This window comes from Harpia harpyja, chromosome 14 (genome assembly GCF_026419915.1).
Source record: "Harpia harpyja isolate bHarHar1 chromosome 14, bHarHar1 primary haplotype, whole genome shotgun sequence".
Classification (NCBI taxonomy): Eukaryota; Metazoa; Chordata; class Aves; order Accipitriformes; family Accipitridae; genus Harpia; species Harpia harpyja.
In genome coordinates, this window is record NC_068953.1 from 25,920,608 (window position 1) to 25,945,014 (window position 24,407).

Consider the following 24,407-nt stretch of genomic DNA (forward strand, 5'->3'; position numbering starts at 1 on the left):
TTTTTTGAGCTGAATCTCTAAAAATCACCAGTGTCCAATAAACTGTAGAAGCCTCTGTCCCAGTTTCTTCATGAGTTTCAATGAAACAAGTTCTACCTAAATATGTGCTAGAGATTAACAAGCAGAAACTAATTCAGTTCCTTAATACAAAGGTGTTAAGTTATACTTTTATTGTAAAACTTTACTTTCAGGTTCACAGCAGTTTGAGGGCAAATTGAGCGTAACTTTCTGATCAGATGAGAGTAAACTCAGCCATATTATTAATAATGTTGCGGCAAAATCCCCTCTCCCCAAGGGACACAATCATGCGATAAGACATTAAATGCAATAAGCGACTTTTGACACAAGAAGCACCTCAGTATTTCACTACTGAATCATGAAGTAGTAAAAGATGAAAAAGTGCTAGGGGACCCCATTGAGTTCTTTTAGGAAGAAGACCTGCAGTTCAAAGCCGTGTGCTTTTAGAAGAACTGCAAGGAAAGCAATCGTATTATCTAATAGCATGTTCCACTAAAATCTCCTATTGCAAGATTACAGTTTCAAAGAGGATTGCAAACATATATAATGAGAAAACAAGCATCATTTATCTTCTGCTGAGATTCTTTGGGAAAAAATACCATATATTTGATTAAGTCCTTAAACTGCATGATAACATACATTTCCTAACTGTTGAGTTGACAATTGTAATTATGAACTTTCCTATACTTTTCTCAGAGTAGACTAAAAACAGTTTCAAGGAAACTATAAAAAACCCCTTACATGAAACAGTAACATCTTTAAAATTATAAAGTGAATGGACAGAGATCTACCTGCACTCAGCCTTTGTGAAAAAGCAGAGCCCAAAGCTGAGTCAGGAATTTGCTTGGTAAAATACAAATTTACCTGAAAGTAAATAGAATTAAACCAAAACCAGTTAACATTCCAAAGCTGACTTCTGGGTTTATAAATAGGTCTAGTCAAAATGAAATATTGATTTCCTTAAGTTGCTTAATGATGCAAATAAATATAGAAGATGAAAGTATTTCAGATAATGATGTTTTTCTTATGCTGCAAAATTATTTCATTTGCCATGCCATAATAGTTTTTGGAGCTCAAAACTAAAGTAAATGATCCTGATTTTTAAATATTTATGGGTAAACTTAATTTTAGCACAGAAACTCAGAAAGTTCATGCTTAGATCTGTAACCCACCCCCATTCCTCTTTACATATTATGAAATCAATGCACTTGTAGCTTCACAAAAAAAAGAAATATGTAAAAAAAAAAAAACAACTTTACTCCAATTCAAGCTACTTTAATCTTTTAACTGTAAAGCATTCTCGATAAAGGCACTAAATGGTACCTTTTGTGGTTTTATAAAAATTTTAGTAGTTCTACTCAGCAGTATACATGTAATATACTTTGCCTAAGCCCACACATTATAATTCCTTTCCACACACAGGCTCAACTTGACATGACTTGAAAGCAGCAATACTGATCAACAGTAAATATGTAGACAGATCTTTGTACAATGAGATCACATAGGCACTGGAAATCACTTCAGTTAGCCTGTACATCAAATCAATGCTTCCATTACTGCATGCAGATAGCATTTAGCACCATACAGACTCTTCAAGGGTTTCTGAAACACAAACCAAATTTTAGACTTATAATTACTTTAAATAAATGATTTTAATTTGACCTGACAGCAACACATCTGAATTTACTTAATCTTTTTTTTTAAATGACCACCAGAACTTCAGAGGCAGTTCAGCATGGTTGTTGTCCCAGACAAATGGAATTTAGGAATGGTTGTTTCAACATACTTACTTTGATAATCTAGAAGTCCTTTGAAATGCTGATTTGTTGAGTTTTTTATTAGTAGAAGTAAATGTGCTTTTGTAAATAAATAAATGAAATTGCATATTGTACTGGAAAACAGATCAGTGGAATTCATATGGAAAATTCTATGCAAGGGAAAGAATTTTGCCCAGCAATCCTCTAAGGAAAAAGAAAGCCTTCTAGACAACAGAGCGTTAACTACACTCTCTAAAGAGAGTATGTATTTTTTTTGAGATGAGAAGTGTCTCACAGGTATAGCTCTTTCCGGGAAGCCTCCCTACTTTGTCCCACAGATAAACACATGCTAATCATCTACTGATGATTTCTACTGGTTCAGTGAGAAAAGTATTTAACAAAAACCAAAAAAGTTCTTTTGTTTGTAATTCCTATATTGAAACTCTCCAAGACTTCAGCTATAATGTTGACATCTGCCTTGTAGAATACAGAAAAAGATGGGCTACTGACCCTTCATAAAGCTGTTTTGTACATAATTATAAATTGATAATAAATCTTATGATAAAAAAAAGTCAACGAAACCCAAGAAAACATTGAAATGTTTTTTAGAATACTTTAGTTAGGCTTGATATTAATACCTAATTAAGTTTTGCAAAAGGAACATATACTAAAAGACCCAAGATTCCTCACCCTCAAAGTAGTAGAAGAAGACGACAAATATCTACGTTCCAGCAGTCCTCTAGCAAAAACACATTTTACATTGCTTATATTTTGGACATTAAAGTGGAGAAAATTCAAAATCTTTTAAAATAAACCTCTCTAGCTCACTGAATATATCATAGTAGTTACATCAGAAAAAAAGTAGAGAAATTGTAATTCTACTCTTTTGTAGGACCACCATTAATAATGTTAGCTACGCACACATGCTCAGTTCTGGATATCTATTAAAATAGGATCCTATTTTCTTAGGTCAGTAACATAAAAAGATTATATATCGGAAGTATTAATCAAAACAATCACTTCTCACTTCACTCTATTAAAATGTTTTTAAAATATTTCACCCACATTGAAATGTATACACAACTTCAGAAGGCAGGGAAGGGGGAAGCAGCAGCCCAAGGCTGAGGGGAAGCATTGATTCAATTGTGCTCTATCAGATTGAACATGAAAAGTGTTTAACATTAGAGGAAAGGAGATGGAGGCAAAGCCTTTCTATTTAAAAATGTAGTAAAGTTCAATATTTATTTTTAAGTAGACACTGGGAAGACATAAAACCCCATACAATATTTCAATATTTTTATGAGAGTACTTGAGGCAAGATGCAAGTGAGTGAAGATCTAAAGTTCATTAGGGTTTTGAGCAGAATTGCATACTGAATTCTTTTAATTTCTTGACCAAATGCTTCCCACAACAGAGCAAATAACTAATCTCAGCTAATAGATCAATAACATCAAATGATTTCTGCATAAATCAGACTAGTTATAACATAGTCTAACAACCAACCAACCATTAAGAGAAAATGCCATTTTAGGTTTTATTGAGTTTTAGTAATGTATCCTGAAAATGGGCAGACTTCATGTATATACTGTTCTCTTAAATTGAAGATTATAAAATATAAGTAACATCTGTTATTTCCCAGAATCAATTATAAGTGGTATTAAAATTAACGAGGCCTTCAGGCACTGATCTTGCAAGGAATTAATTTTAATCTGTAGAAGTCTTGGAGGTTTTGTCATGTTTGCCTAGAAAAATCCACATGAACATATTGCTACAAGTTCTGAATTACGTATCCTTGGTACATGGGGAATTTAGAATCTACTACTAGAAGTGCCAATTACAAAAGACAATGGTTATTATAAAAGCTTATTAAATTTTGACCACCCTTGTGCTGATTTTAGAATTTACTTAACTGTAGAATCCCAATATACTTGATTTGCATTTCATAAGTTAAGAAAAGAATGAGGCCTTCATCATTCAATACACCAGGTAAATGCAAAGATAGACTAATCAGTTACTAGGATATCTCAGACATCACAAGTAGAAGCAGCGTACCAACTACCAAATGTAGTAACATTGTACATTTGTGTATTGTACAAATGTGTACAATATCCTGTGGGAAATGCCCTACTGAGTCATTGACCATTTATCCTGTTAACTTGTAAGACATGCAAGTAACTAATTAAAATTCAATTTTCCAAGACCTGACCCAATGCCTAATGCTCTCCTTTAAAGGCACACATACACCACCCCATTACATCTGCCTATAAGTGATTTCTGCTTGCTTATTTTGTTGCCTTGGGAAATATGGCTTTAAGTGTTCCGAAGTACCATGAATAATGGATCATTTCAGTCTACATTATGCAGCAGCTGATGTTTATTTTAAATACAATAATTTTCAAGAAGGATAAAGAATAATATAAAATTTGACTTCAAGCTAAAAGAAACCTTTAAATAGCTCATTTGTAATTACAAGCAATAATATTTTGGGGAATAATTAATCAGAAGAAAGATTCTAACAGAAGAAAGCACCTTTCCAATGGCTCGGTTAGGACTATTAGACATAATGGGTGTACAAACAGACGGCATGAGAGGGAACAGAGGATGCCTTAAACACCTGTTATATCAGCAGCCTAGGAAGTTACTGATAATGAGTTATTTATCATGGCTCTACTTTAATAGCAAAATAAATTCCAGAATAAACAGAAAACGCATTCAAATAAAAAAAATAAAGAAGTTACTGCCACACAAAAACGTATGACTGGGCCATTAATACTGATCTTAGATTAAAAGGCGGAGATATGCTCCAAACACATCAAATAAAATTTAGCTGGAATAGTCACAAATTTTTAGTGAAAAGTAAAGGCGGAATTCCAGGAAGTTATTTCAAAACACACACATTAATCACTGACAAAAGTACCTAAGAAATACAAAATTCTGGAGAAGAAGTTCTGCTAGCCCTTCATTTTTCTGATTAAAATAGGTTTTTGTCACAGCAACTAAAAAATTCTTATTTTTCCACAAAATTAGAACTATTTAAATCCTGAATTTTACAAGTCAGCTTCACACGAAGTATTTCTGGCAGTCTGCATCTGTATAAACTAAGCATACTAAAATCATGTCTATTTAAAACATAAAAAATTACCTAAAAATTAAGACTGCTACTCCTTATCCCCCCAACCTTTTTTCCACAAAGGAAAGGAAAAAAGACTGCCATTTCCCCCCTAATTTCTGATTACTTCAGTTAATGTATCACTGAGAGTTATTACTGTAATTCGTAGTCCATATAACTGACTTCCTAAAATATTGCAACATATTAACTTTTATTAGCTCTAGGTCAAGAAGAAAATGGGAGAAAATATACAGGTCATTCCTAAGATAGAAGAATTCTTAAGACTAGTGCAGAAGACTGCATAATTGAATTGGGCTTTAAAACGTTCCTTTATTTCAAAATGGAGAAAAGAAATTAAATAGATCTAATCTTGATTTTTAATGCCCCCTTGCAAAAAAGTAACTAGTAAGATTTCATTTTATTTACATCCCATCAGTCTACACGGCATGATCACATCCCCAACATTGCTCTTCTCATTTGTTAAAAACAGGCATGAGCCTCACACTGACGAAAGATACCAGGAAGGGAGTTTGGAGCTTTAACATCTCCATGTCCGGAAAACCCTTAGTATTTAATTTTCTTTTCAACAGTAATAACACCAGTCACTGAGTGCTTCATTTGCATTACAGGATAAAAGGAAAAGAGACCCCACCCCAAAAGGCAGTCTAAGAACACCATCTCAAATACAGCTAGGATGATCTAGCAGCCAGTGGTCATCAAAAAACAGCAAGCTTGCCCCCCCCCAGCACCAGCACTAGCATTTGTCAGACTCTGGGTGAGCCAATTCAGGATACTAAATAAACAGAGAAAAATTAATTTAATAAAAAGGCAATTTTCCCTCTCACCAAATTTTCACTCCCCCAACTAACAAAGCATTAATGCATTTGTAAGAGACACTGCTTCTGTGACGTGTTGTTCAAGAAATGGCAAATCAACGTATTAATCATAGTGAAACTCCTATGGCATGATGAAGCCAACCAGATCAGCATCTTATAAAACTAGTCAAGAGACCTTCTTTCCCTTCCACCCATGTAGAAAGTGCAGCCAACACCTCATGGTCCTGAAACAAGTTAATTTGTCTCCAGGCCCGACTGCTACCCCCTCAGAAACTAGACCAGTCTGGCTAACATTTTGCTGATGAAGCAGAAGAGTCCATAGATGCAGTATCATGTATCACCCACAAGTAACAGCAGTGGCTCGGCTGCTGCTTCAGGACAAAGCAAAACCTTAAAACACAGATCAGCTGCTTTTCTGAACAAAATAAACGTGGCCATTTGCCACTGCTAGGTATCAACTTTAAATGCTCTGGAAGGGTTCTAGGTAGATGAACCTTTTCTACTAAAAATGAAAAGCATTTCTACTAAAAATGGCTGATTACTTAAATGACTTCTTTTAGTTGAGAAGCAACTCTTCCAACACAGTATGTCATACTTCCTGATGGGATTATGTACACAAAAGAATCTGTAAAAATGGAGTATGTTTTTAGTCTCATTTCCAAAGTAAACACAACTGCTGTAATCACACAGTCTCCCCTCAACAACTTTTAAACATGTTGTTGACTTCCACTAAGCTTACCAGTGAGAGAGAGGAGAGGGTTCAGATATAATTAAGTTTCCACAAGTTATGTAAAATCAATGGCTAAGTACTGAAGGGAGACCAAAATTGGTGAGCTCACTGACAAAAGGGCAGGCAAAACACGATCATTATATATCCTGCTTGGAAGCAGCTGCCTGGCGACCAGCATGCGCATCCTGGCTGGCCAACTGAGACACGCACAACTGCAGGATAGGCGTAGCTTAGTGGGAAGCTGCGGATTTTAAGGACACCAGTCCACAGGAATCCAGGCTTTGTTAGTACCACTGCTCAGAGAATTTGCTATTTGAATGTCACAAAACAATTCGTCTTTTGCGGAAAAGCTCTGAAAAATGTAACCATCAGGATTCCAAACTTTTTAGGTCCTGTTTTGAAAGCTTCTCAACACACAGCTCTGCATCAATGAACCATACAGGCTGTCTTTAGAATTCATCACAAGTGCTTTCCAATTCCTTGTCCTCAACAGTTCCAGCAGACTAAAAAAGGGGGGAATTGGTTCAAATGTCTTTGCTGATGTGTAAGTGCAATAACTGATGTAACAAGAACTACCAGCAGGTTCGCATTTTCATTTAGATCAACTGGTTCACAGCCACGCAACTCACAATGGCTGACCCAATACTTCAATATTGCATAAAGCATGACTTGTACAAATCTTAACATATGACCCTTGGAAAACACCAAGTATTTAAATGAATATTTGTTGCTCAATATTGTGTTTCAGAAATCCAATTAGTCACCGAAACAGACTTCTATCAAGTCAAAGTTGGCAATGACAATACTTTAGCCAATGAAGCTTAAAATGACAGCAACAGATAAACTGACTTATCCCCCATACGTCAACTTAAACAACTGTATAATTTATACATTCTGAGAGTCATTTTTCTATTTCCCCACCAGTACATTGTCTTGGCTCAGGTCTGCCCAGCAATAATAGTGTGCTTAAACCAACACCAAGTGCCTTTGAAAAACCTGCCCACTTCCAATTCATTAGGATGACAGAAATAATCTCCGTTCTGTAAGGAAAAGCTTTGACTCATGTCTCAGCTGGGGTCCTTAAATTCATTGCAATTTTCCTACTGTGATCTCACTGTCTTCAGACAGACAGGCCCAGAAACAAAGATGGCAATATAAAATGCTCACTACCAAATTAGGTGAATTATCTACCAAAACATGCCTGCACAAAGGAAAGCTACCAAATGCAAAACCCCACAAAAAACACTAGCTAGAATCTATGACAGTTATGACAGAGGAGCAGCCTTGGAAAATGGAGCTTCTCTTTTTTTAAAATCACTGGCTTGAATTTTGCCCAAATACATAACAGACCTCACTGGAGAGAATTAGGTAGTAGGGAGCAAGAAAGGTTAGAAAACCATACTTCTTTTAGTCTTAATTAGATGCAAAAAGGTACCTGGATTTGGTTCCAGGTACTAATGCCAGAATTTCAAAATACAATCAAGTAATGTCAGCAGCTGTTCTGTATCTTAAGACAAAAACTCAATAGTAACAGCCCCTCAAACATTACCCTTATCTACCTGTAACTGGAATTAAACAATTATTTATAAATAACAAATTCTTACAAATTCAGATTCTGAAACATGTAAGGTGAAACTAGAACTTTTATCTATGCCTGATATTTTCAATTCATACAGTTTTGACAATGAAATTAGAATAGCTGTTACTAGGTAAGTACAAATGGAATTGAAACTCACACTGCTTGGCTTGCAGCCTCTGCAGAAGAATATTTCTAGTAAATATCAGCTTTTCCAATTATTTACTAAATGATAAACCACTAAAAACAATCTAAACTTTGAGCCTAAAGTATCCAGTGCTGCCCCTTTAAACACTGTTGTTTAGCAGTGCTCCACAGTTTGACATCAGTTGATACTCCTAAATATAGCTCTGCCTTAACTCCCCCCCACAGTTCACAAGCCAGACAAAGCCAACTTCATGACTCACACCCTGATACAGGCCAAACAACCCTCACACTACTTTTGCAATTTAATGTGAAGCATGAAACATCATCAAAATTTCGGGAAAATATTTAGAAAATAACCCACTAAAACATAGCCTTTATTAACAATCTCTTGACTTTGTAACCTTCCCATTTATTACACAGGATTTCAATTCTCTGCAACCGTGTTTGTGTTCAGTGGGGTTGTGTGCAGAATTGATCCAAACTGGTCTTCGTTGCTCAGACTCCCATGCCCTCACTGCAACCCCCTCCCTGCTTTTCCTGAACTCCTTGAAGAAATTTTGGTAACAACAGACAATGGAAGCAAAAGTGAAATATACGAAGTAATAAAAGGTTTTTGTGGCTAGCTCAAATGTAGAAGTAGAGGCATTTCACAACCACAGATGGTATTTATTGCAAGAATGCTGTATATTACAGGCACTAGGTCTATTACACAATAAGAAACACTTCTTCACATGCGGGTGTGAAAGCGTGTATTCTGCTCCTCTCTCCATTACACAGGAGGCCTGGCTAAGATTAGGAAGTGCTCCAGCAGGAATTTAAAACACATTCAAATAAATTGCCCTCATGGATTAGTGGTTTATATTGCATAAACAGTGCCAGTTAGGACAAGAGCTTTTGCATTTGCTTAGGTTGTGGTTAACTAAAATATTCTCTTATAGTCTTACTTTATTGACATGGGATAACTAAGGTAATCAAAATAAAAAGCTGAGGTAGAGTAACAGATGGAAAGGCAGAGAGAAAGGTGGAACCCAAAGAGAAAACAGGAAGTTAACACTAAGATTTGGGGTGGGGAGCTCAGGGGAAAAAGGGTAGATTTCAGAGCCATGTTAACACTCCAAAGACAGCTGAGGGAGGTCCAGCCTAATTTCTACAGCCTGGCTATTACTCTGTGCAGAAGGCAATTAGTGTAACCATGAAAGTTGAAGAAACATGTGGAGAAGAGAATTTTCCCATCCCTTTTTCATATAAAACAGTAGCTTTTCTCAGGACAAAGTAAGTATCAAAGAAAAAAAGGAAGCTAAACAAGATGTTTTCATGACAGTGGCTTTACTTAACACTACACTGCCTCTGAAACCAGTACATTATTTCTGAGTTGAGCTAATAAGCAGGCACCACGCTGATTGCAGATTTTGGGCTTTCAAAATACTCTGTGAGATTAATTTAATTTAGAGTCAAAACATTTTTAGATTTTCTGCATGAAGAAATGCACATTAAAAATCATAATCCAAAGTTTTCACTACAGTGACAGTGCTGTGAATCCATGTGAGACCTTTACCCAAAATTGAAATGGCTACACGTTTGTATTGTATGAAGAACAGTGCCCTCTGGCTTCACATTAAATGGGAAAACGAAAACAGTTTAAAGGATGAAGCAAGTTACCTGGTTCCTATTTCCATTTCTAGTAAAGAAACATATGGAGAATTATATGACAATTCTCTAACTACCCTAATTTTTCAAGGAATCATCATCATAATTCAGATGCTCTGAATATTGAGATAATTTGATATTCAACTTAAAATATGCACAACTGTCTGGTAAGGGTTATATGTCATGAGAAACTGAAACTCGGTGAAAAACAAAGAAAACCACCGATTTTTTTCTTCAGAACCGTTTTGTTCACAGGAAATGTGTTTAAAGATGGGAAAAAGCCTTATCCAATCAAAGCCATGTAAAGCAGCTTCAATTTTGCATAACCTTGGAAAAGAGATTATACAGAAATGGACAACATTACAAATTCAAGAGAACTATAAATTTTCTATCGCTAAAAACCACATATACAGAGAACAACTTCCTGATGTACTAAAACTGAAAAAGGTAAGATTTAAGATAAATTACTCAGAAGTTGAGAACTATGCGAAAATAGTGACAAAACTAGATTTAATCAACAAAATCTATACTACCTAGAAAAACTTTTATACACCACTCATTCACTTCCTCCTACAGGGCACAGAGAGGATAACATTTTGAGACAACTAAACTGTAATTTCCAGATCCAAATTTCTTTCACCCCCCAAGTTATACATGGTATAATTCACCACTGATAAACAACATAAATTAAAACATTTTGTACCATAAAGTCTAGCCTAAATGATACCTATGAGACAGTATTCCAGTTACATTTTTATTTAGTTATCTGCCCCAAACTATAGTATGACTTGATACCATGACAACTGTCTACATTTTACAACTGCCTTTTAGTACATGAATTGACTACCTTTGCAATGAAACTGAAAAGCTTAATTAACCTGATAGAAATTGAACTTTATCTGACCAGAACAGCTAAAGGAATAGCCAGCTGATTAAAAGTACACACTTCTCAAAAAAGTCACTATCTGATTCAAGTACACCATCACAGTAGCCTGAGAGATGTATCTTCCATAAATAACACTGTAAAACTTAAAATACTTTAAGAATAAAACTTCTTCTCTGCATTGGTAATGCCACACATTCCTAAACAGATTTGATTTATGGTGTCTTTTTTACGTCTGAATTGCTATACATGAATTTACATGTAATAAGGCATATATTTCCAAAGTCATTTGTGCTTAAAGCAATTATTTTGTACCTATTCCTGAAATGACATTGCATGTTCTCAGTTTGAATTTTAGAAAACCCATGGTCACATTAAACAAAGGAAATGTTCCTTTAAAACTGCTTTCTCGAAGTTTGAGTACTTCAGCAAACTACTTCTGCAAAGGGAATTCTCCAGCATGTTTAATTCAGAAGTAGGAAAACAAGCCTAATATCATTTTGTACAGAGGGATAAAAGGTTCAATTATACAATCTAATTACAGATCCTTGTTAAATCAGGTAATTTACACCTCTGTTGAAAACTGAACCTTAAACACTAATTCCTCAAATTAGGCATGCTTGCTGAATCTCTCAGCCATTTAGTCTAGTGCCCTAGTGTCCAAGTTCATCACTGAACGATGTTTCCCACTACTTCGTACAATATTTCATAGCAGCACTAACAGGTAGGATATTCTTAGAAATGGAATTCTAACAACTTTGAGAACATAAATGAAGTCACTTTGGTTCATCTATCATAGATCCTCATTTAGTAATGGACCCTAAAGTCTCTTTAGAGATTTTCAACCAATCAAGGCAAGTTAGATGGTTCCCATTAGAACCACATTGTAAGAAAGGAGAGCACATGGCTATACTATAAACTGCTACCTACTAAACAATACTGACATTCTGGTTTCAGAGATGATACTGGTTTAAAAAAAAAATACAAAACATCAAAGACAAAAGCATGCTCCAAGTAATTTTTATAAGCAGATTGAGGGAGGGTATAGTTTTCAGGCTCTTTAAATGAAAACGTGAGGTAATTTCCCAAAATCATCAGTGATGTATCTCAGTATGCTGGAAAAAAACCCAAATGCAACATTACAGATGTGAGCTCAGCCAATTATGTCAAAACTTCACCTCGACTTCTATTACCATTTTACGTCAGTGATACTAACTACTTTAACACTCTTCTTCTCTTACAGTATTGGAAAAAATGAGAGGTTCATTAGCCAAGTAATAAATATGGCTATTTCTGTAGATAACTGTTCTCCTTTTATTTATCCATGGACATATTCAGTTTCATAGAGGAAGAGACAAAAATAATACACTGATGCTGACTAAAGAAAGTAACTGTGAAATACTGGGGAAAAATCCCTATCCTCTCATTTTAAAGAGACTTGAAAAATCACACCCAACCAAGTACTCACACAGAAGATTTGGAAATTTTGGAGATAAGCCAGCTACTATCTGGGACCTAAACCCACAGTTAGCTATTGAAAGGCTGAGTAACACCTTCCCAGAGGCAATGACTACATAAGTCAATTCTCCACCCTTACACAAGGAAAAGGAGTCGGTCTCCTTTAACATTGACCCTGAATTCTGATCATTGTATATTAGTGTAATAATAGGTTTCTAAGAAATTTGAAGTCCCAAGGCCAAAAATCACTTCTTTCTGAAGCAAACACAGGGCTGATAAACAGAGATGACTGCCTGCACCTGAAACCCTCTCTCCAGCCTATTTCTAGATCATTTCTATTAAGTAGCTGCAGAGCATGTGCCTGCTGCTGTGCTGTGAGTTTCTTCAAGCAGCAATGGTATGAAATTGTCTTGACTCTTGCTAGTCCCACTGCTGCCCATAGGCATATAAGTAGCAACAATAACATCGACAAGTCTGGGCAGTTTTCCTTCTGGTACTATTTGGGAAACCTCAAGCATCAGCCAAGTATCTGTTTGCATACAAACCCCAAAGAATCAGGAGCACTTGCCTCACATTTGGAAGATTATTTCGAAATCTAATCTTCATTTACATGAAAGCTCAGATTTTACAGATTATAACAACTAAAAATTTCTTTAAAGCTGACACAGAATATCCTTTCCTCAAAAACTTAATTATTTTAATTTTTTGACGTTGTAACACAACAGCGGTTAAGAGCAAACTTAAAGGCATTTTTGGCTAGATGAATGTATGATGACTTTAGCTTAAATAATCTTATACAGTTCAATTTTTAAACATGATTAAAACCCCCTTGTATTCCAGTGGCAAGACTAAACACATTTTTAAGGTCTCATAATAAACTCTTGAAAAATTAGAGCAGAGAATATTCCAGAAGCACTAGAGAATTTAGAAGTGGTTTTCTTCAGAAAGAATTACTACATTTATGATTTCCTTTTACAGTCTTAAGAAGCTACAGTCAGAAAAATAGAAAAAATACAGCTACTCAAAAGGCAATTTAAATTCTTCAATATAAATTAAAAAACCAACCAGCCTAAAAAGGCTTTATAAGAAAACTATTAACCATTCAAAGTATTCTTCCCCCAAAAAACTTAGCTAGGTCAATAAAGACACGTCAGTGCTATACCTCTGACCTAAGACTTATTTTTTCCTCTCCAGTGATAAGTTGATATTGATTTGAAAGCAAGGTAATGAATCACTTATTTCTTTTGCAAAAAAGTTTGTCAAGTCAAATCCCCTAAAATGGAATTACAAATAAACCAGCAGAAATGGTAAGGCAAACAGAGTAAAGGAAACTTATTAGACAATCAGCAAAATACACTTCTAATTTCATTTGATACTAGTTCATTAGCTGCGCACCATGTGATATTACATTGCCCAATAAGCAACACAAATTACTCAGCCTGCTTGTTGGAACCACACACAGCAAAGAGCAGTAACTGCAAATGGACTAAGTCCACTACCACATAAATAGTTAAGAAAATGGTTTTAGTTTCCAACACTGAAAGAGGCCAAACAACAGATTAGCTATTATGTATTTAGCTCAAAGAAACTTGAACATATTTAATTTTTTCAACAATTTAAGTATTCATAAAACATTAATTGGGTAGGAAATTAATATAGATACAATGATGTCAGGTAAACTCAACAGTTCACAGAGAGAAAACATAATTCAATAACAAAATCCATTAAATTATATACCTTTTCCTGAGTAATGCTGGATTACTATAAACTAGTTAAGAATGAAAGGTTATTTTATTGGGGTTGTAAGATGGCAGTTAGCAAAAAAAAAATTGTAAGTATTCCAAAACTGAAGACAAAGGTTTGAGTTTTCTTTGTTTCATTCACTGTTTTCGGCTAATTTCAGTTCCATTCTTGAGAAAGACTGCCCTCCTGTGTTCACTGATCATAGTATGCTGAGATGAGACAGCCCATGCAGCTGGAATCACTTCAAGCTGGCTTTTTTTTTTTTAATAATCACATTACTGATTCAGAGAGTGAAATTAGCCCACCAAATGTTTGCACAGAAATAAAAGGCTGGTGCAACAGCAGGACTGTTCCAGGGCTTTCACAGAAGGTGGTAATGCTTGCTGGTTGGCATCAGTCCTAGAAAGCCATTCTGGGCCTTTAAAATGGCATCGCTGCTTGCAGCTGCTCTTTGCTCTTAACAGAGGCTGCTTATTAAAAGCTCCTAAATTGTTCGATGAAGTCCTAAAGGAATAAAATGCTTGTTAGACACCTTGTAACGAGGTTAGCTATACTACTTCATACCAGCTCTTCATGTTAACTGCAGCTGTATGGCACCTATCTTCAGAAAGATACAATAAAATCCAGAAGTATGAATCTGTAATCACCTACATTTCCCATGTCATATTGTTTACATGTCAAGAATCCTGTAAGTGCTTCATAAATAATTAAAACATGAAAGAACATTGTGTGGGAAAACAAGCATTTTAGAAATGGAAAAAACAAGGTATACAGCAGTTTGTCATGTAGAAGTCAGTTCATAGTGAGCTGGCAACAGGAGTGACTTCTAGATTCCTGCTTTTAACAATGTCATTTGGTAAGTTAAAGAAACAAATGCTCTTAATTTGGTAGAACACTTGATATTCACATAGTTAACTGCATTTGAAAACATTCAGGAAATCATCTAGTCTCCTATGAGCATTACACTAAGGCACTACAAATCTAGTGTTAAGGGAAAAGCTTTGCTTTTAACAGTATTCAACAAAACACAAAAAGCACTTAAATAGTCATATAGGCAGCTCTAAGAAAAATCTGGGTTTTGTATGCTAGCAAACACAAGACTGTTATTGTTGCGGTACTTCTGGATAAAAAACAGTATACATGTCAATTTTAAGATGCACGTTATTCTGAACTCGTGTATGCACATGCATGAGTGTGCATGCGCAACACGCCTTGAGATAAATTTTATTCCAATTAATAAAAATGTATCACTTGATGATCCTTCAATTATTTATTCAGAAAAACATGACACTGAACCACATTCAAAATAACCCCACAACATTATTCACTTATACAAGTACCTAAAGATGCTTTTACTTATACAAGTACCTAAACCAGTGTTCTCAGAAACACGTTCCTTGTTTTTTACACCAGCGTTTTCTTAAATTACTCAGAAATAAGAATCAATACCCAGTATGGGAATCCTAGGCCTTTCATCTGTGCATGGTATCATCACAAAAAAACACTACTTCTTTTTGCCTATTTAAAATACATTTTTACACTACCTTCAACAACTGTTTCCATTACTAAAACCCCCCTTTTTTTGCATAAAACGAAAAAGGCATTTTGCCTTCAACTACAGGACAGCAACAAGAAAATAACAAAAAAAAAGGGAGGGGGGGCGGAGGAAGATATTATGTGCATCTGGAGGGCATGTACTTCTCAATCTTTACTTATGAGCCCAAATTACGTTTTCCTCATATATTGCCTTCTAATTTTTCCTTTGTCACTTTGGGGATCAACCACTAAGTTCTTTTTATCATCTTCAATCACAAAAATATCAAAACAAGAGTTACATCATGACACTTTTCCTGTATTTGTACTTTTCCTTTGCCTGGTTTAAATAAATAAATACCTAAAAAACATATATATATACATGCATATATATAAATATATATATATATATAAAAAAAAAAATATATATATTTAAAGAGAGATTCTTGCATGGGAACAAGCAAATCAAGCGTCCCCACTTCCTCTTGCATTCCCCAGAATACAGACTTATTAATGCTTCAAAACACTTACTGGTGTGATAGAGGTAGTCTTGATTTAGATGAAATATTCTTAACATAGAAACATAACAGAAATAATTTAAAACTTGCCTGAAATAATCTCCTTTGTGGAACTTTTAACACTGTTTCAATTTAAGTTGTTTTCCCGCCTGGTAAAGAAGCAACATTTTTTCATTCATGAAATGACATAACAAATATTGCTTTCCCACACCTTTCATTAACAAAAAAATGTTTATGTTAGTGTTAATTTTTCTATTTGTGTACCTGCATTATCAGTCTCTATGGTTTGTTAAACAATACCTAACACTACTTGGCAAACAGAACTTACATACAACATCCAAATTAAATCAATCATCATTTTGTGACTGGACCATTTATAGTTTTCCTTTATATAAGAGAAACTAAGCACTAGTAAGAAGAGCTATGATAACTAAACTAGAGATCAATGGATTTCACGCTACAGCCAGGGGTTGACTTCCTGTCAAATACAACACATCTGGAGAGGATGTTTGCATGGTGGCAGAAACCCACAGTACCATAGATGTTTCCTGTACAACAAGGGGGAGTGTCCCAGCAAGAACCTAAACTTCTGTAATAACAAAGAAGCTTAACACACCTGGATAGCCAGATGATTGTTTATATCAAGCTCCTTTCTCTGATATATTTTTGTCATAGCAAAGAAGGACAAACATTTAAAGAAACTGGGGCAATTACAATAGCTTGCTATTTGCATAGCACTAGATTATGCAAACACAGGTCAGTATTACAGTGTCACTAACAATATGCAACGATACATCAGTCGAACAGTCTTTGGAATTTAATATTTAAGTAGTGTTTCTCTCCTTAAAGACTCGGAAGGACAATATTTTCAAAACAGCACATAAGACTTGTGTCCAAGGTCTATGATACAACATTTTCTTTCCAATGGATGTTCAGGCAGTTTTCAAAAGGTGAGCACAAAATGTGCCTGAGATGCCTTGGAATCAAAAGATCTGAGCTGATTTTGAGATACAGATTTAGGTGTCATACATAATTGTCACATTTAATGTCTGCAAGCACAGAGTAGTTCTGTATTTGGAATTTAAGCACGATTTTGATATACCTAGTTAGAATATACAAAACAGGTAACACTGTTTCTATTAAGATAATAAGGCATCAGCCCAACTGCAAGACAAGTGAAGCCTGTACAGAAGTTCACATGGTCCTTAAGACAGAACAGAGCAATACAGAGAAGGCTAGCACTGCAATAAGAAGAAGTAGGTGGACCATTTGCAAGACAAGGCTCTCGCTCCCAGGACTGTCAGACCTGATGACCCCAGGGATGCTCAAATTCAGCAACTGCCTGTCATGCAAAAGGCCTGTGACACGATACAGAAAAATAAGCCATTCCTGAAACAGTAACATTTACACGATTTATTTTTGGATCAGTACTTCAACATTTTTCCAAATTAAACCTCAAGATACTTTTCATGGCCCATTCCAATGACTATCATGTTTTTCATTCAGCAGTTTCAACTAAATACAAGTGGCATGTGGAACCAGAAGGCACATACCTAATCTACTATAACCTTATCTGTGGCTCCAGTAACTAGATTCTTCTCCTGCAAGGTCTCTGTTCATTCATAGTGCAAAGCAGAACCTAGTAGTTAGTACCAGTTACAAAGCATGATTTCCTGCCTGCTGGCACAGGACCTCTAACAGAAGTGCAGAGAAAAAAAAAAAGTGAAAAATAAGACAGTACTCTTTCCTCAAAAGGCATTTTGTTCACATACTCCTTTTTAGTTCTCAGAGTGGAGAAATCAATAGTGCTTCTAAATTACAAATTCTATAAACCAGGTGTTTTTGTCAGAGACAAGAATTTTGCTCTTTTCATAGAATATTCTGACAAATAATTTTTAAAAGATTTATTACAAAGACTTTATTATCCTTGGTCCCCAAGAACTTTTTCATTTGTTTTAAATCATATTTCACCTCCTACTCAAGGACTACAAAAAAAATGTATTGTAGTCACAGAGACTGTAAAGAAGAAAAATTGTGAATTATAAACAGCTATGTGGAAGGAAGCAGTATTTTGTGTTTGCCATATTACTTGAAAATGACATACTGCATAAAGCTTTTTGACAACTACTTTTGACAAAACATTGGAGCTGCAAACTTGCAATACAAATTAACTAATGCAAAGCAGTTTGTCTCTCCTAACTTCCAGGAACTCAGAATAGTACCAGAAAATAACCTTCCGAAGCTTGCCAGAATGGCTACGCATATTAGACAAGGACATGGTATTGCTTTGCAGCTGGATGTTCTTGAATTCTGTTTGTGTGAGAGCTTTGTAGTTCCAATACAGTATGCTTCATTACCTTTTCCTCTTACAATATCTCACCACAAGTTTCTCAGATTTTTAGCAATTAAAAGGAGATGAGTATTTTAAGTAAATATTAATTGAACACAAGGAACAAGGGATGAAATCTTTTCATTTTCAGTGAAACAACCTATGTATCAAGACATGTCTTTGATCATTAAACCTTTGCATAAGCCAGTATTAAGAATAAAAAGGCTGCTCACTAGGACCAAGCAGATTCTTCCTGGTAAGAAACAACCTATAAATAATAGCAAAAAAACCCCCCAAACCCTGAAGAAAAAAAATCTGAAAAAGCCCCATACCATGAGTTTTAAAGTGGAAATAGGCAGTCATGATTAACTGTGTGTTCCTTATGGCAATAATTGAATTATACAGAGCAAAACTACAGAGCTTTCAAAAAAGCTTCCTTAATTTACTAGATAATCTACAAGCAATTTCCTTATATGGCTGGAGAGAAATCACTGCTGTATGCTTTAAAGCTGGAAGATAAATGGCCTTTGAAACAGAAATCATTGTTACTAACTGGAATAATAAAAGTCTTGCATCACCACCGCTACAGATTCCTTTCATGTAAATGTATCGCATTTTCTCCCAAGTGTGGTAAATCATCATCAAATCAGTAAAGGTGTTTATTGAATTTATGTAAATTAACAATGCAGCTTCACAGGGAAATGGGAGAAACAAATGAACAAGAAGGTATCTAGGGCTTTTAGTTTTAAAAATTCCTTAAAATAACATCAGATTAAAAAAAAAAACCTAACACATATATACCTGAGCTTGTATGTTTGAGGTAAAAATGAAAACCTGTTTTGTCAATATATAAAGAGACTAGACAATGATCTGGTAAAAAGAGATGAAATACCAAACAGTCTGGCTAAGAGCTCTGACTGTTAATATCATCTTAAAATTCTAAGGAATTTTTCTAAATATGACAAATCTTGTGTCACCATTTAGAACTTTTGTATTACTCAACTAATATGCTTTTCTTTATGGAAAAGCTAGACCCCATTGAAGAGTAGCCTTTTCGTAGAACTAATTGGTTAGAAAAACGTTTCTTGAAATTTGGTCCAAATCTTAACATTAAAGATGTAATATAATTCTTACAATATATTTTTCTCTGCAGGAGGCAACTCCAGGACTACTTATTATTTGGCAAGCACAAAGACAATATCCTTTCCCTTTTATTGCAGAGTGGTTTGGGGTGGGTTTTTTTTTTCTCTCCAAACTCTTAATCATTTTTTTGAAGTAAACAGACCATATACTTAGTACATTTTGATACTGAAAATGGTCAACTTGGCCATCAGACTAGAGTAAGGTATAATTCAGAATTTTAAAATATTAAGCTTCCAAGTAAAACTAATTCACCAGCTGCTTACGTTCTGAACACCAGGCCCATGCTAAAAGCAACCAGCATGGTTAACTGCCTGATTAACAAAATCCAATCCTGACAGAATACACCTATTTTTAATTTACTATATATTTACTATAAATTGCTAAAAAACAGATGATAGAAATGAGGAAAAAAAAAAATCTTATATTTTGCTGTAGTTCATACATTTTCATTCACAAAATGAAAAAAATAAAGAATCAAACAATTTTTAAAGTTTACACTTTCTAAATTCTAACCACTAATTTTGATATTAAAAAAGGACAAATGAAGGACAAAACCAGTAAAGAATGCTATTCATACTCTAGAACAAAGCAGCTCAGAATCTGGCACAAAAAAGCATAACTCAATGATTAAGATGACTTATCACTTAGATCCTTTTCTGTGGAGAAAGTGCAAAATTTGCCACAGCCATAAAATTTTTAGCACCATAATTCAAGCAGACCCATAAATAAAACCACAATTTTCCACATCACTAGACAAGTCATATCACAGAATTTCCACTGTTAGGAAAATATTATAAATAATCCTTGCAATTTATAAAATATGAGACCTTACTGCTACCTTTGGCAATTCCTGGCAATACTCCAACCTGAAGATAACAGGCTAATGTAATCCCTAGTTTTCTCCTATTCATGCATCTTTTCCCTCACCACAATTCAAAGTTCACAGAAATCACACTTTAATTAGAGTACCTTCATTTTTTGCACACACATACCTAAAAACATTCATAGATTTATTTAAGTTTTCTTATTATGAATCACATCAAAACAATTTCAGTGTATTTTGGATGATACAAGGATTCAAGCTCTAGGAAATTAAATACTAGTTACATCTTACCCAGAACATTTCCTGCAGGTACTTCTTCAAGATCTTCAAGTTCTCTTCCCATAAGCAAGTAGAGATTCTCCAATGTACAGCAAGTCATATGAGGTACTAATGGCAGATCATTTGTAGCAGAACACTGGGATGACAGCTACGCAAAGTAAAACAGCCAGTGTTGGATATTTATCACTTAGTGCTGATAAAAGCTTCTTCCTCAAGACCTTCCATTCTAAAGCTAAGAAATGCATTCTAAAGCATTTTCATTTCAAAAGTTAGATATTAAAAATCAACATATACTTGAAAATTTTCTTTTTCCCTTCCAAAACTCCAGTCTTGTGGCAAACAAGCAAATGTTACCAAGAAAATAAGAAATAATGCTTTCTTTGGTAATGTTTAGGTGTGTACTACTCCTAGCTCGCTTTTCATTGTCACTGATAAAACAAATTTTTTAAAGTAAATTCATAAGTAATGAACTTCTATGTTCATAATCTTAAAACATTTAACACCATTTTTTTCAATACTATTATGCACCTTCCTGTTCCCCAAAAGCATTGTTTTTTCCTTCACAAGTTTTCTTTGAATCAAAGTATGCACATACTGGATTTATTGTTAGCTAATACAACACTGTGCTTAAACTATTTTGGAAATGTTAAGGTTTATAACGAGTTTATGGACACAATCAGCTATTACCAGAATTACCTAAATTACTTTGATACTTTTTGGAATTTTTTACTTGAACTTCTTATTTATTTATTTATTGAGTGAGCAACGTGTAAAAAGTTAAGTCATCAGTGTTTCAAAAGAATCCCAAGTTATGGTAACAGTTCACTGTCACCTCTTACCTTATGCAAAGACTCAGCAGGATCATATTTTGGTCCTAAAACAAAGATCTTTTGCCCTCTTTGCACAATGCCACTGAACACTCTAGCAAAAGCAATGAAAGACTCCTTGTTGTCTGCTTCCTGTTTCATTGCCTTTGAGGTCATGATCTCTACTTGACCAGTGAGATGTTGCTCTTCACCTAATCAAAGTTAGAAAAATATATGAAGAATAAAAGCAGTTTCTGCCTCATCATCTGAAGCAAAAAAAAATAATCAATTACATATTATTCTACCACATATGGCAACACATTACAAGATGGCAAGAATGCCCCATTGTAACTCATAATCCATTCCGGTTGCTCATACACTGCTTTTGTACCAATTTATTACTAGGCTGTTTGGTTTTGTTTTTTTTTTTTTTTAATGAAACAGTTACTCTCATAAAAGCTTAAAGGAATTAAAGTTATATTGGCATAAAGTATGCTAGTAACAAGTCCGTAAGAAGGTTCTAGCAGTAAGCTAAACAAACCTGAATCTTTCTACCCCATACACAAGGGCAAAAGTCAATTGCCGCACCTTTCTACTTAAGAGTAAGAATTATTTAATTTTTCAGCAGAGCATACCCTTCAAGCATCACCTGGCTTCACTGACTCAAAGTACAGACACCAACCACATTCTCAGGCCATAGGAACAGGTATCCATGGCACTACCACAGCATTTATGAACTATCTGCCTTCTTACAAATCCCTCCTTACTATTTGTTCGGTTCCATCTATTGAACTGTTTGGACTGGCATGTGGATGATTCTTTGTAAGGTACACAGCCCCTTGACAACACCTAGACACTACTATTAAAGGTCCTCTGAGAAAAACAGATAGTAGAACATTACATACCTTTCATATCACCAGTGTTCCCAGTTATTTCAAATGAATTTTCACTTGGGGGCTTTTCTGACAGCTTCTTTCCTTGATTTGCTGCCAATTTTTCTGCATGCCTTTGTTTCGCAAGTTCACGCCGATGAGCTATTTCTTCTTGAGTTAAAGGCCTACATAGTATTTTAAAACATTAGTATTCGGAAATGTCATTTATTTTAAAATAAATTAAATCACAATAATTAGAATACTATATTTGACATAAGTAAAAACTTATGCAGAATGCCTTTTGTCCCCATGATACTACGTATTTTAAGTCAGCTAAAATTAGCAAACTCCTCCTCTACCATGTTTAAGGAGATGCCACCATGTTAAGCTTCGGTTTATTTTGTTAAAATAAGTCAAGTTTCTCCCACTGATGTGTGAATTCCTACTTTTTCAGAAAAGATTCAAGCCAATTTTCAAAATTGCTTTTTACACCATGTCCAGTATGTTATCCTGAGCTAGAATGACAGCTAAGACTAAGCATACAATATACTAATTTAAGCTTATCTATACCAAGATAGTTAGAAAAAACAACCAGACTTTTCTTCCAAATACATAGGGATCAAACACTGTCATTTTAAATTACTTGTGGTATCTTTATTATTTTAAGGTGTTCTTTACAGCAAGTGTTCAAATGCAGGGAAAAGTCTCTGCTTGCTATAGCTACCTTTCCATAAAGTGAATAGCTTCATAAAGGACAAAAGACTTAAAACTGAGACACCACCAACAAAAACTAATTTTAATATTCTGATGCAATTTCCATCTACTCACTGGTAAACCCTGCCTTAAAACAAAGTGCTTTAATGTAAGATTTAAAGCAATAAATAATAAAAATTTAAGAACTACATTATCATTCCTACATAAGGCAATATTAACAGACTTGTTTTTAAACACAACTCTTTTCAAGCATTTTAAACAGCAAAGTGAGTTACACATATATGAAGTCTAACAGCACTGCCTAAAATTGTCCATTTGATTTTTAAATCTGGCCCTAAATAAAAATCTGTGATATGAGGTTATCTTAATTTAATTATGTCCAAACAAGGAAATTAATTTCAGATACTAGTCATCTTCCCTTTCCAGTTCCTCCCCTGTTTCTATTAATTTCCCATATAAAAGAGCTGAACCTATGATCCTGCTATAATCATTACAGATACTCTTAAGAATAATTTATTCTGTTTAGTAATTTCAATATCCACAATTTCTCATGTAACATGCTGTCAGGTGCCTACATTAAAAAAAAACCAACTTTATCACTGTGGCTTAAAAGCAGGAAAAAATAATTAAGTTAAGCAGATATAATTTTTTTCATGGAACTAGAATGCTTTCTTTTTTTTTTTTTTTTTCTCCATTGGGAGCAATGGAAATTTATATTGCTTTCCAGCATTAATAAATAATTTATTTCCAAAATAATAACCAATGCATTTTTTGCATTATATGAATATTCTTAATGGAATTCTAACTCAAGAGAAAAAACAGAATAATTTTCTCTATCATAAAACACACATTTGTACAACACAACTGGACAAACTAATCACAAAGTCTTAGATCTTGACTTCAACTCAAGAAGGTGAACACAATCCCACAGCAAAACCGCACCTACATGGTGTGTCCTTATGGCTGCATTTGCTCATATGATGGAGGCAAGAACAATGAACGGTTCTGAGTGTTAAGATGGTTTAGGATTCTTTCAGTCAGTTGTATCAATCACACAGTCTGATGACCAGAAGCACTACAGCAGTAGAGTAATTTTTCTTTACACAACAGGCACATAATTATGATCGCTACTAAAAAAAAAAGTTTGAATCACATCCCCACATCAACTATTGCACACTCCCAAACAAGGAAACAACCCATCACTTAATGGTCAAAGTTTTTATGTGTAGCCAGTAGAGACACTTACTGGATGCTTACTCTGCCCTTAACTGGATTAATTAGGGGAGGAAAGCCCTGAACAGTTTCTGTGGCTGAGACCAACTCACTTCCAGTAAGATTTTTTTTTTTTTTTTAATATGGATGCTTTTCTGCATACAACACATTCTGCAAGAAACTTAATTTAAAAAATGCTTAATGAGACTCTTCATTTTACCAAAATTCTTAGAACTTGAGGAAATCACTCTGAACACAGTTATCATGCTTACCT

The 24,407-nt window shown here is 34.6% G+C and overlaps 1 protein-coding gene across 2 annotated transcripts in view; it reads right to left on the minus strand.

The window, feature by feature from the left end:
- Window positions 1–24,407, minus strand: part of EFL1 (elongation factor like GTPase 1) — an 80,341-nt gene that overhangs the window by 33,286 nt on the left and 22,648 nt on the right. For both annotated transcript variants that reach the window (XM_052808431.1, XM_052808432.1), the window contains exons 13-15: window positions 22,241–22,392; window positions 21,369–21,547; window positions 20,542–20,677 (exon numbers count right to left, since the gene is read on the minus strand). In XM_052808431.1, the coding sequence (XP_052664391.1) occupies window positions 20,542–20,677; window positions 21,369–21,547; window positions 22,241–22,392 (467 nt within the window). The remainder of the gene's footprint in view (window positions 1–20,541; window positions 20,678–21,368; window positions 21,548–22,240; window positions 22,393–24,407) is intronic.